Here is a 12,501-nt window from a genome sequence, read left to right as displayed (position 1 = left end):
GTAATGAAGTAAATTAATTTCCATTTTAGTTTTCTTCACCGCTTCCCAAATGGAGCGTCAGGATGGGGGTGAGGCTGCTGCTGACTGGCAGCAACAGAGGAGCAGGCCACTTTCAGTTTAAAGTGTGCATGTCTTTTTGGCCGGCCGTCTTGAGACTGCCGGCCACGCATGCATACGTTAAACTTCTCTAACCCATCTGTCTTAAGACAGTTAGGTTAGAGAAAGCCACAGCCTCCAGAGGCGCAGTGGAATGCAGAGTGATGCCGCTCCCACCAATCTCAGCACTGCTCTCCTGCTGGTGAGAGCAGCGCTGGGATTGGTTTGGGAATTTGAAGCCTACCTTGAGGAGAGAAGGCCAGGAGGATGTTGCGTTGTGCTCGCAGGGACGTGCTTTTAATTTTTTAGTTAGTTATTTCTTTTAAATGTCGAACCGCCCTACCACCCTCGGGCCACTGCATTAGAGAAGAATAAATAACAAAGTCTTCTCTGAGCCTCAATATCTGCATTTTGCAACTTTCATCCTTAAGTCGTCAATGTTATTTTAGCCTGAGTATTTCACTGAAAGTATAACATATGGAAATCATACCAGCAAATGTACCTTCTTCCACGGTTTTCTGCACAGTGTTTTCAGTTTCTGCTGCCTCCTGCCCATCCATGCTATCGTCATCCTCCAGGGTAGTTTTCCCTCTGCTTCGAGGCCTACAAAATAAGATGTACCTTGTCAAGTGGTAAGTAATTATTGCAGCAAATTGAATTTCACTAATTGTTTTACAGACTACCTAATCAAAATGCCAAGGATAATTAAAATTTAGTTTCAAAATAGAAAATATCCCTACTGAGATGCCTACAAATGTCACAGTGATTCACACTCTGAGCATTATCAATATTCAAAACAAAACATCACTGCAGTTGGTAAACTGGGCAAATGTATTCAAAAGGTGCTTACATTTGATTTTGAATGATTAAATAGTGAACAGGGACTATCAGATTAACAGAGGTTAAAGAAGTTGTGAAGTTTATCATTGCGCATCACTTTTGGATCAAAAATACACCATTTGTAAGAGAAATCAAGTCAATTGAAAAGGGGTTTGTCCGAGATTCAGTTCCAAAACGATTTTTTTTTATTTAAGGCATTAAAAAAAAAAACTTAAAAGTTCACCCACAACATAACTAAAAGTAAAATCATAATACTTTACTGGGTATGAGCAAGTTCACAAAACGTTACAATAACTAAAGAAGCACTGTGGTGCTTAAATATAAACTAACGCATATATAGAGTTCAGGTGTATGTACAATATATATTGGATAAATTATCCCAAGCAGTTCATTAAAAGGCTATTGTAACTCAGAAATGAGTTCCATGAAACTATGGAGGAACTAGGCCAAAGTCAGAGTTCCTTTATAAGGTCCTGGAACTTATAGTTGACATTAAATATCCTTTTAATGTACTGCAGAGGGTATTTTATTCCTTATACTACATGGTCACACCTACACTCTTTTGCCAAACTGTTTAAATCATCGGCCTCTTTCATGCTCATTTCATGACGAGTAAAAGCAGAACCTGTACTGTGAAATTTAACACACCAAAAAGAAGCTAGTGGTTTTTGACAAGATATCTGGATCAGTATACTTGAAGACAGATTAAAACAAGCATTGGCAAAACCAGTAGGACACGCCTATACAAAATATATTGGCATTGTTCTTATTGGTTTCTTATGTTGCATACTATGATATGGTATGGCCCCTTGGTGGTATGGTGTGGCCTTTGGTGGTATGGTGTGGCCTTTGGTGGTATGGTATACCATGGTATTGTCTTTCATGGTATGGTATGGATTGGCATGGCATGTCAATGTATCGTATGGTATGGCTTGCTATTGTATAGTATGGTCTTTCATTGTTTAGTATGGTATGATCTGTCATTGTTTAGTATGGTATGACCTGTCATTGTATAGACGGGTATGTATGGTACGGTATGCCCTAAAGGATTTAAAAGAAACGTAGTAAACATTACAACAAAGCAGAAATTGACACAGAGGGACCCCACAAAGGAACAAGCAGCAGCGCAAAAGGTCTTTAAGTGGAAGTGGTTCGACAATACTGGTGCACCCAGGAAGGAACAACTAACAGTATAAGACACATCTGAAGAGGACACAGAGAAAAACCCTGAGGGAGCTGGAACAGACGGCAACATAAGGCTGGTGATCACACACGACGACCGATATTATGAAGGATGAGCACAGATCTCAACACCAGGGAATGGCATGTTGCCAGCAGACGATTACTACTGCAGACAGAATTTATGCGCACAGAAAATGGAACAAAAAGGGGTGTCTGGCGGCTGCATGGAGGACTTGAAAATCGGAGAAATACAACCTTCTAAAACTACACAAGACAACCGTAATGAAAAAAATATAAAACATTTTGAAAGTCAAGTTGCAAAGTTACATGGGCTGTAGCAAGTTCAGGACACTGACCGGGAAGGGGGAGACGAAGAGTATAGTAGAATGGCCTGGTAACTGCACGTTGATAGGTAGGGAACCAAAATAGATATTGACATTGGTACGGATGTCACCATAAGAAGGGACATCCGCAGAGCCTGTTCCACGGGATCGCAATAATTGTGCTGAAGGAGTTGTTCTATCAACCCCAACCTGAAAACATCAATAAATATACATTTTGATGTGTAAGTTAAGAAACTTAAACAGTGCAGTTATATACCCTCTAGAACAGCGGTCCCTATCATTTGAGTTTTGTGGACACCCACTGAATAATTAATGAAATCCGGGGGCCCCCACTCAGTCAATATTGGAAGCTGGGGACCCCAGCCTAACGTATTTTATATGATTTGAACTTCAACGCAATAAAATAAAACAAAACAACAAGTACACAACAAATACATGCATAAATCTTGAAATAGTTTGTTTAATACACAGTCAAATATAGAAGAAAATCTTTCAATTTTGCGTCTTCATTTGTATATACTTTATTGATTTTAATAAACGTATTTTAATATTTAATTTTGTAACAGTTGCGGACCCCCTGGGTGGGCCTTAAGGACCCTCCCAGGGGTCCTGTGGACCACAGGTTAAGAACCACTGCTTTAGAATCTAGAAAAGAGCTGGGAAGAGCAAATATTTGGTACCCCTTACTCCGCTTACATGAGGTGTGCTGATATGGACAGCAACAGGAGTCCCATCACAAATATGAACACAACACAGACTGAGAAAGTAGATACATCATACAAGAGGGTTCCATTAGATAGCGGACAAATAACTGTGACAAGCATATATGCCTCTGATGGAGCAGGTAAAACAAACTTTTGTATACCTCCTCTAATTTGCCTGATATTAATTATGTAATCATTCTAAATCTAACTTGTACTAATTGGTTTGAAGTGAAATATTACTAATCAACATTTACACCTTGATAAACACGAGATACACGTGGGACTAAATTGCAAATCGCACGGCAGAATAATTAATTAACTATGGTACGCAAACTAACTTTAGACTGTGGTGAAATAGAAAATTGCATGATTTATGTTGCTTTGTGATGGTTTGTGCTTCCAGTACTACAAAATGGTGAGTATTATTGCTTTAAATGTTGCTACAAGCTAGGAAAATACTAATATACATTGGGATTAGTGTGGGTTTAAACATTAGAATCTCCATTTCTATATTTTAATTACTGTTAGGTCTGTTTTTGCTTAAGTTGGCATTCGGGCCTACTAGGCCGCAGTACCTAAGATGGAGTCCATACAAACCCACCACCATGTGAGAGCGATGACTTCTGTGCGGAATCTGATGGCTCTGGAGATCTCCAAGTGACCTTAGCTCTGTGACACCGTGTTCCTTGTCAAGCATATGAACGTGGTTGCCTGCCAACTGACGGACGGTGTGAACAGCAAAGGGGACAATACAGAACCTGTACTGAAATGTCTTCTCTTCCTCCAAATGTTACTTTTGGAACTTTCGCCTGGGAGCCGAATGAATAGTATAAAGTTTGCGCTTTTCTATGCAAAGTCTCATGGAGAACCAGTTTACCATGGGAAACTTTTATAAATTTACAGATAACCCCGGACTGTCCAATCAGAACATTTCTCTACCCCTAAAATGTTGTGTGTTAAAATGAGGTAGGAGGGGAAAAAGGGTATAAAATGCCCTCATCCGCCAAAGGGGGGTGGTTCATCGGGCTGATCTTTCATGGCGTTGGGTCTTCATTGAGCTGGTGAAGATTTCCATGGTTTGCCTTGGGTTTCTTTGATTTTCGGGAAGTTATTTCGTCTGATGGTTTGACCATTGCTGTTGGTCGGACAGCTTATCCCGGATATACCAGAGAATGCGGATAGCTCTTTGTTTACTCAGAAAGTTGCAGATGCGTACTAATTGGTAATTATTAAATGCGCTTTCTAAGTCTATGCTTATTTACCAGATGTTCGATTTCTCTTTGAAATAGACTGAATTTATATTATGACCTGTAGTGCATAAATGCTAATGCAGAAAAAAATATTATTAGATAAACAAAATTTGAATTAATAAGAAATGAGTTTGTGATTCTTCAATTGATTACAGAAAATAATCAAATGTTTCCTAGGCTTTAATTGTGTTTTAGCTGGTTCTAATTCACCATCAACCAGTCCAAATAATTGGCCCATCGACCAAGAGGTGGAGTGCCTTGATGTTAAGGTCAGGATTCTATAGGTGCACGTATATAATGTGAAGAAATATAATCCTGACAGGTAATAAGGTAGCCACATGTGCATCGCTTTTTCTCCTGTGTACGGATTATAATGAGACGAGTGCGTGTTGGTGTTATGGGCCCCACCAATGAATGAGTTTATGGATGAGTTGTTGTAATTACGAATCTGTGACATAGGGAGAATATGTACATTTTGACCCTTGCGCTGGATCAACTCCAATGCCAATTAAGTGCAATGTTTAGACTTACTAGCCCGGAGCATTCTACAGACACCATAAACAGGGGGCATCTTGTGAATGGACTACAATATCATCCAAAATGTGGAACTAGATACATTTCCCCCCTCCCCCCCCCCCACACACACAGGGAATGGAGAGCCCCAAAATCACACACAAATTCAACATCTGGCTAAAATGGTGGCAAATGCAGGACATCTTGAGAGAAATTCACTCCAACACCTGAGAGTACTAATTTTACTACCAGGTACACAACATAAATATCAGACTGGACAAGTTCCAGGGCACCTCCAGCCTATTAAGACAAATGCTCACTTCAGAATACCTACGATGGTCAGATTCACATCTCAGCCCCCTAACAAATGACACTTGACTAGGGAAGAAGCTCCCCTGTTATAACTACAAGGCGAGTGCAGACTGATGCCCTTCGAGGCGCTACCAACAGAAACATGATAGGAGGGCACAATGATTATTACCGGCCTGGGACGCTCCTTAATACAGGGATACATGGATTCTATCCAACTTCCTCATGATATACCTCAACAAAGCAAAACAATTGACACCCGCACCTCCCCCATCACACTTAAATGAAGCTCGCAATAAACTTATTAGCCACAGACAAGATACCAGGGTCAAATGGACTCCCATCGGAATTCTACATGACCCATAAAGCAGAACTGGCCTCGAGTCTACTAAATATGAATGAAGAAGCAAAATAAAAGGGAGCACTCCTATAGTTCACTACAGAATCAATCATGGTGGTATTACCAAAGCCAGGCTAAAACCTGTCGATGTCAAATCATCTTGCCCAGTCATTGCTAAATACATATTAAAGTTAGGAAAGACATTAGCTAATGGACTGTTACCGTTGCTACACTAAATTATACATACCATCGAGCCAGAGCAGTTTCATACTCAGCCATAAAGATGCAAAAAGGCTTTTGACATATCTGGCTTTATCTTTTCGGGGTGCTCAAAAAGTGGGAATGGAAGCCAAATTCCTGAATTAGACTGGACTCCTATATGCAGGACAACTGGTAAGGGTGTACACAGGACATGTAATATCTCAGTAATGCTAATAGGTAGAGGCGCAAAACAAGCATGTCTTCTTTCCCCGCAATTCTTCACACTGCCCATAAAGTTGCAAGTGTGCAGACTAAGAGATAAGGGACCGAATGGGGAATACACTTAGTTAACAGACAACATACACACAGTTGTTCAACACTGACAATGCATTCCACTATCAACATGGTAGAACTAATTAATATTCTAAATAAAGAGGAGGAGCCTAGCGCGCAACCAAGATGGCCGCGTAGGCTTACGGCTCTCGAGGGCCTCCGCAACCCCCCACGTCTATCCTGACTTAATCCTGGTTTATTTGACGGGCTTTTGCAGATGAACTTGCGCTGAGGTGCCACCCGTTTTCCAAATTCAGATCGGACGCCGGGAGCCGGAATGGTTGCACTCCGAAGTTTGCGGCCTGCTCTTGCCTTCGTCCCGATCTCGAGCTGGTGAAGTGCCCGGGTACGAAGTGAACAACAGCGGCTGGCTGGGCTTGACCTGTCACGGACCCCGCACTTTCACTTTCGTTTTCAAGCTTGTTTTCTGATATCGGCTGAGAGACTTTGGTGTTTCAGAGGGGTGCGGACGGCGGAGTGTCTGGCCTGACTCTCGGACTCTACATGGGCTTACTGTCGGCGACGGCTGTGTTCAATTGAATTAGCCACCTGGTTCCCTTTTTCCTGGTGCGGGCGGGTGCCAACCTTGGTGGCCTCCGGACGATGGCGGCGAGACTAGACGGAGACAAGTCGAAACCCAAGTCAACCCGGAGGGGTGCCTATACCCAGGTCAATAATATGGATCGATATGCGCAGGCAAAGGGATCATCTAGTGGCTCGCATAAATCGCCTGAGAGGTCTAAAGAGGTCTCAGACCCATCGTCAGAATTGACTTTGCTGGACGTCATGGGCGCCATTGAGGAGATGAAGACCGCTGTGGGTCAGCAGTTTGATACCCTGGCTCATAAATTGGATGCGGTCCTGATCGATGTGAATTTGGTCAGGGCAGACCTGTCCAAGACTAACGAGCGGGTCGACTCCTTGAGTCAAGCGGCGTCGAGCTTAACTGTGGACGTGGCCGCCCTGCAGACGGAGGTCCGTAGGTTGTGGCTAGCCAGTGACCTGACGGACCGTCGACTTGAGGACTCCGAAAGCAGGGCTAGACGGAATAACGTTCGTATCATTGGAGTGCCGGAAAGATCGGAGGAATCTGCTGCGGATCTTTTTGTGGAGGACCTGGTGACCAATCGTCTCACGCCCAAGGGACTGAGCAAGTTCTTTGCGGTGGAGCGGGCCCACAGGATTCCGGGTGGTGCGCCCCAAGTGGGTGCTCCCCCGCGGCCTATAATCGCCCGGCTCTTTAACTTTCGGGATAGGGATGCTATCCTTCAGGCGTCGAGGGTGGCCGGGCCGCTGAAGTTTGAGAACTCTAATGTCAGCTTTTACCCGGACTTCACGCAAGCGGTCCAAAAACAACGGCTGGGATTTTTGGGCGTCAAACGGCGCTTGAGGGACATGGAGCTGAAATATGCGATGTTATTCCCGGCTAGGCTGCGGGTTGAGTTCCAGGGTCGTTCCCACTTTTTCGACCGGCCGGAGGCGGTTGGAGACTGGTTGGATGCCCTGCCTCGGGGACAGGATCGAGACAGTCAGACGGCGGAGAGCGGACGGGATTTGGTGGAGCAGGACTAGAACTTGGTTCCTGGTGATGGACTGGACTGGTGACGTTTTGTACCTTGGCTCAACTGGACCCTAGTTTGGCACAATATGCCCTCCAAATGCCCGGGGGTTGTGGGGAGCTTATTGGGGTCCTTTCCTCCTTCTGGGGTTCTTTTTGTGGTATATGTTAGGGCGACAGGCACACTGCGAGTTGGGGGGGGCTGTTCGGGCTCATGCAGGGGTGCAGGGAGGGGGGAGTTGTGGTTTGGGGATTGTGGGGGAGGGGGGTTGTTGGGGATTGTTTATTTGTTTCGCAAGGCAATGTGAAGTTCTCTGCTGACTTATCCGGTTTGTGCTTTCTGGGATGTGGGTATCATGCACGGGAGTGGGATGGGGGGTAGGGGATTGAGAATCCTTTCGTGGAATGTGAATGGACTGGGGGACAGGATCAAGCGCGGGGTGGTGTTGCAGTTTTTGAAACGGATCTCGCCCGACATTGTTTTCCTGCAGGAGACACATTTGATTGGGAACTCCTTCCATGCCCTAAATAGGAGGGGCTATCGCCTTGCCGCTCACTCTGGTTTCACTTCTGGCTCTAGGGGAGTGGGCATTTTGGTTAGGGCCTCTCTCCCCTTGGAGGTGGACGAGGTGCTTCACGATGATAGGGGGCGCTATGTGGCACTGGTGGGGAGATGGGAGGGTAGGACTGTTTCGCTCGTTGCTGTGTATGCGCCTCCGGGGTTACAGACGGCTACATTTGCTGATTTGGGGCGTTTGGTCCTGGGACTCCCTGGGGGGGTTCTGGTGTTGAGGGGTGACTTTAATGCTGTTGTCTCCGGGTTGGAGGACCGTCACCCCCCCAGGGATCTCCCTAGGGGTCAGGCCTGGTTGGGTGGCTTTTTGGACACTTTGGGACTGGTAGATTGCTGGAGATTGATGCACCCGGGACAGGCGCAATATACCTTTCACTCGGGGGCCCATGGGAGTCTCTCGAGACTTGATTACATGCTTATGCCGGCGATCCAAGCTGGTATGATTGGGGAGGTGCGTCATTTAGCCCGAGGTATTTCTGACCATTCCCCTATATGGTTGCAATTGAAGGTTGTCCCTGGGGCAGAGGGGAGAGTGGCACCCATTAGCCCCTGGTATATACGTAACCCTAAGATCCGCGCGGAACTGGTCAAGTCCACTGATCACTACTTCAATGATAATGTGGGGTCGGTGTCGTCGGCCGTCTCCTTATGGGAGGCTTATAAAGTGGTGATCAGGGGGCAGGCCTTGTCCCTTCTCTCCCATGCTAAGAGGTGCGAGAGAGCAGAGGTGGTTCGCCTGGAAACTGAAATAGCTGAAATGGAGGAGGACTTGGAGCGGGGAGTTACTGATGAGAAATTGCACGTTTTCAGCCTCAAACAATCAGATTATAGAGCGCTAGTCACGGAAGCCGCTAAAGGGATGAGTAGAGAGCAGCAAGGACGACTGTATGATGTGGGGGATAAGGCCGGAAAGTTGATTGCTTGGTTGGATAAAAAGGAGAGAGCGAGCAGGGTGGTGCCCGTTGTGGAGAGAATGGATGGAGTGCGTGTGACTGACCCGGTGGAGATCGTTGACTGCTTCGCGGATTATTTTCGCGGGGTATACTCTCCGGTTTCTGTGCGTTCGGAGGAGGACTCTCATCTGTTGCTTAGAGACATTGCATTGCCAACCCTATCGGAGGCTGATGCAGTGTTGATGGAGGCGAAGTTGTCGTCAGATGAGATCGCCCTGGCCATTCGCTCGATCGCATCGGGTAAGGCTGTGGGTCCTAATGGTCTTCCCATCGAACTATATAAGTTGCGTCCCGATAAGATAGCGCCGTATCTTCGGGACATGTTTTTCGCGGCACGTGCGGCGGGCTTCCTCCCCCTGACCAACGCCTCGCCAACATAGTTGTGATACGCAAAGAGGGGAAGCCGCGAGATCGCTGCACCTCCTATAGGCCCATTTCGCTGTTGAACGCAGAACCTAAAATTCTGGCTAAGGTACTGGCTAATCGACTGGTTCGGGTCGTGGGCGACTTGATTCATCAGGATCAGTCCGGTTTCATACCCCATCGGAATACCGCTCTGAATTTGAGGCGGTTGCACGGCGTGCTTGCTCGAGCGGGGTTTATACGTGAGCCGGCCATATTGGCATCTTTAGATGCTACTATGGCGTTCGACACTTTGGAGTGGCCGTATATTTGGGCCGTGTTGGCGAAAATTGGGTTCGGCCCTGAGTTTATTGGTTGGGTAAAATTACTATATGCTGACCCACTGGCTCAGGTGGTGGTGAATGGTAGGGTGTCGGCTCCCTTCGCACTGGGGAGAGGTACACGGCAGGGATGTCTGTTGTCACCCCTTCTCTTTGCACTTTCTTTGGAGCCTCTCGCCGCCTGGTTGCGTTGGGAGCCGTCGCTGCGAGGCATTAGATGGACGCCGGAGTTTGAAGACCGTGTCTCCCTTTACGCGGACGACATCCTTCTGTATCTCACCTCTCCCCGAGAGTCGCTAATCGTATTGGTGGACGTACTGAATTCCTTTGGTTGCAACTCTGGCCTGGTTATCAACTGGGCCAAGTCGTGCGTTTACGTCCTCTCGGGCGAGGCCCCCCTCCTGCCACGGGATTGCCCCATCCAGATTGCTACACTGGGGTTCAAATATTTGGGAATCTTTATCTCTCTGGATCCCGCGGTCCGCTATGAGCGAAACCTTCTCCCTCCCCTCCAGCGATTGAAGGCCGACGTCGCGAGGTGGCGACGACTTCCGCTTTCGCCGCTCGGACGGGCGGCATTGTTTAAAATGATGTCGCTACCTCGCTTCTTGTATGCTTTGCAAAATACTTTAGATGTCGTGCCAGCCCGTTATTTTCAGGAGGTGGAGGGTCTTCAGTGCCAACTGTTTTGGGACGGGCGGCCGCGGATCGCTCTCGCCAAGTTGACGCTCCCTTGGTACGATGGGGGGGTCGCCCTCCCCGATATTAAACGATACTATTGGGCGTCTCAGTCGGCGGCAGTGAACCATGGGATATACGGTCCTGCCTTGAATCCGGCCTTCGAGATGGATAAATTTCTGCTCCCGGGTGGGGATTATAATAGGGCGCTGTACTCGGTGACCCCGGACACGCGGTTGACGGGACCCACGCGGGTTGCGGTACGTGTGTGGCACGGGGCGAGTGCTGCGATGGGGTGGAGGGATCGCTTGACTCGGGCGACGCCGTTGTATGCCTCCGGGCGGCTGGGCTGTTTGTGGAGATCGAAAGGCTTTGAGAAATGGGATATGATAGGTATATGTAAGGTGGGTGATCTTTGGGCGAAGGGGTCTTTCAAAACGTTTGAAATGCTTAAAACTGAATACAAATTAAATGATAGAGAGTACTTCTGGTATGCGCAAGTCTACCGCGCGCTGTGTTCGGTTTTTCCGGACGTTGCTGCTATCCCCGAGTATTCCCCACTGGAGGATAGAGTGTTGGATGGCTACGTGCCCGACAGCACTATTTCTCTGATTTATAAGAAACTCATTAATGATCGCGCGGACTTGCTTCTCCGTCTGCGGGAGGCATGGACGAGCGATGGCTTGGAACTGGACGATGAGGACTGGGTATCGGCGGTGGCCTCCCCGAAAGAGGTGGCGATCCCGGCCCGCTTACGACTCGTACAGCTGAAGATCCTTCATAGAGTGTATGTCACGGGGCCCGGTTTGCTGCGTATGGGTTACTCGAGGGATGGACTGTGTAAGCGTGGATGTGGCCTGCCGGGTACCTTTCTTCATATCTTATGGGAATGTTCGGAGGTTGTGCGATTTTGGAACGGTATCCACACCGTAATGGAGGAGGTCACGCACGTTGCTCTGTTGCCAGAGGCTAGGAGGTGTTTGTTGAATGTCTGGGAACCGAATGATTATAATGCGGCACAGACGCAGTGGGTGACTTTGGGGTACATGGTGGCTAAGCGTAACATTGCACAGCTGTGGGGCTCCCCGAGGCCGCCCACGATCGAGGTATGGAAGGAGAATATGGACTGGTGTATGTTTAGGGAAAAGACGGTGTATGTGGCGAGAGGCAAGCCAGGGAAATGGACTAAGGTATGGGGTCCATGGAATTTATATCGTGGACGTATCTGCACCCCGCCTCTGCCATTAGAGGTCGATATTGCTTTGTCCCCCTAGCCACACATTCTGCGGGATTGTGTGAGGTGTGTTCCATGTTTTGTCTTCCCGTTGCCCCCTACTACCGCTTCCAGACAAGAACTGCTTTGGTATCGTGGACGTATCTGCACCCCGCCTCTGCCATTAGAGGTCGATATTGCTTTGTCCCCCTAGCCACACATTCTGCGGGATTGTGTGAGGTGTGTTCCATGTTTTGTCTTCCCGTTGCCCCCTACTACCGCTTCCAGACAAGAACTGCTTTGGACACTGTACGTTGTTCCCCGTCCTGGGAAGAGCACGCTGCTATTTCGGACTCTCATTGCCTTGAGTGTGTTTTGTATTTAATAGAAAATGAAACTGTTTTTTCCGATTGCTCCTGGCCTATGGCCACAGCCTGTTATATGTGCTTACGAACTGCCGGGAACTTTGCCTCTGGTTCATTTGAATGTGTGGCGTCGCATTGCGGGCCCTCGGGCTCTATAGCGGCCGGCCCTGGTGGTTGTAGGCCCTTGTCTGTATTTTATCATGTAATAACGGTTTCTAATAAAAAAAATAAAAATAAAAAAAATATTCTAAATAAAAAATGGGACAGCACTTGGACTAAAAATGAACTTGAAAAAAGCCTGCTTATTCCCACCGAGAATGATAAAATAAGAAGAGAAAACACACACAACAGTGGCTCAGCTGGGA

The 12,501-nt window shown here is 47.2% G+C and overlaps 1 protein-coding gene across 9 annotated transcripts in view; it reads right to left on the bottom strand.

The window, feature by feature from the left end:
- KMT2C (lysine methyltransferase 2C) overlaps positions 1–12,501 on the bottom strand; it is a 1,736,691-nt gene that overhangs the window by 1,528,669 nt on the left and 195,521 nt on the right. For 6 of the 9 annotated variants that reach the window (XM_085632004.1, XM_085632008.1, XM_085632005.1 and 3 more), the window contains exon 2: positions 587–699. In XM_085632004.1, coding sequence (XP_085488130.1) covers positions 587–699 — 113 coding nt within the window. The remainder of the gene's footprint in view (positions 1–586; positions 700–12,501) is intronic. The other 3 variants (XM_085632007.1, XM_085632012.1, XM_085632009.1) reach the window with 1 other exon arrangement.

The sequence above is a fragment of the Triturus cristatus genome, chromosome 10 (genome assembly GCF_964204655.1).
Source record: "Triturus cristatus chromosome 10, aTriCri1.1, whole genome shotgun sequence".
Lineage (NCBI taxonomy): Eukaryota > Metazoa > Chordata > Amphibia > Caudata > Salamandridae > Triturus > Triturus cristatus.
The sequence above is the reverse complement of the archived record's forward strand: the minus strand, read 5'-3'. Positions and strand labels throughout refer to the sequence as shown.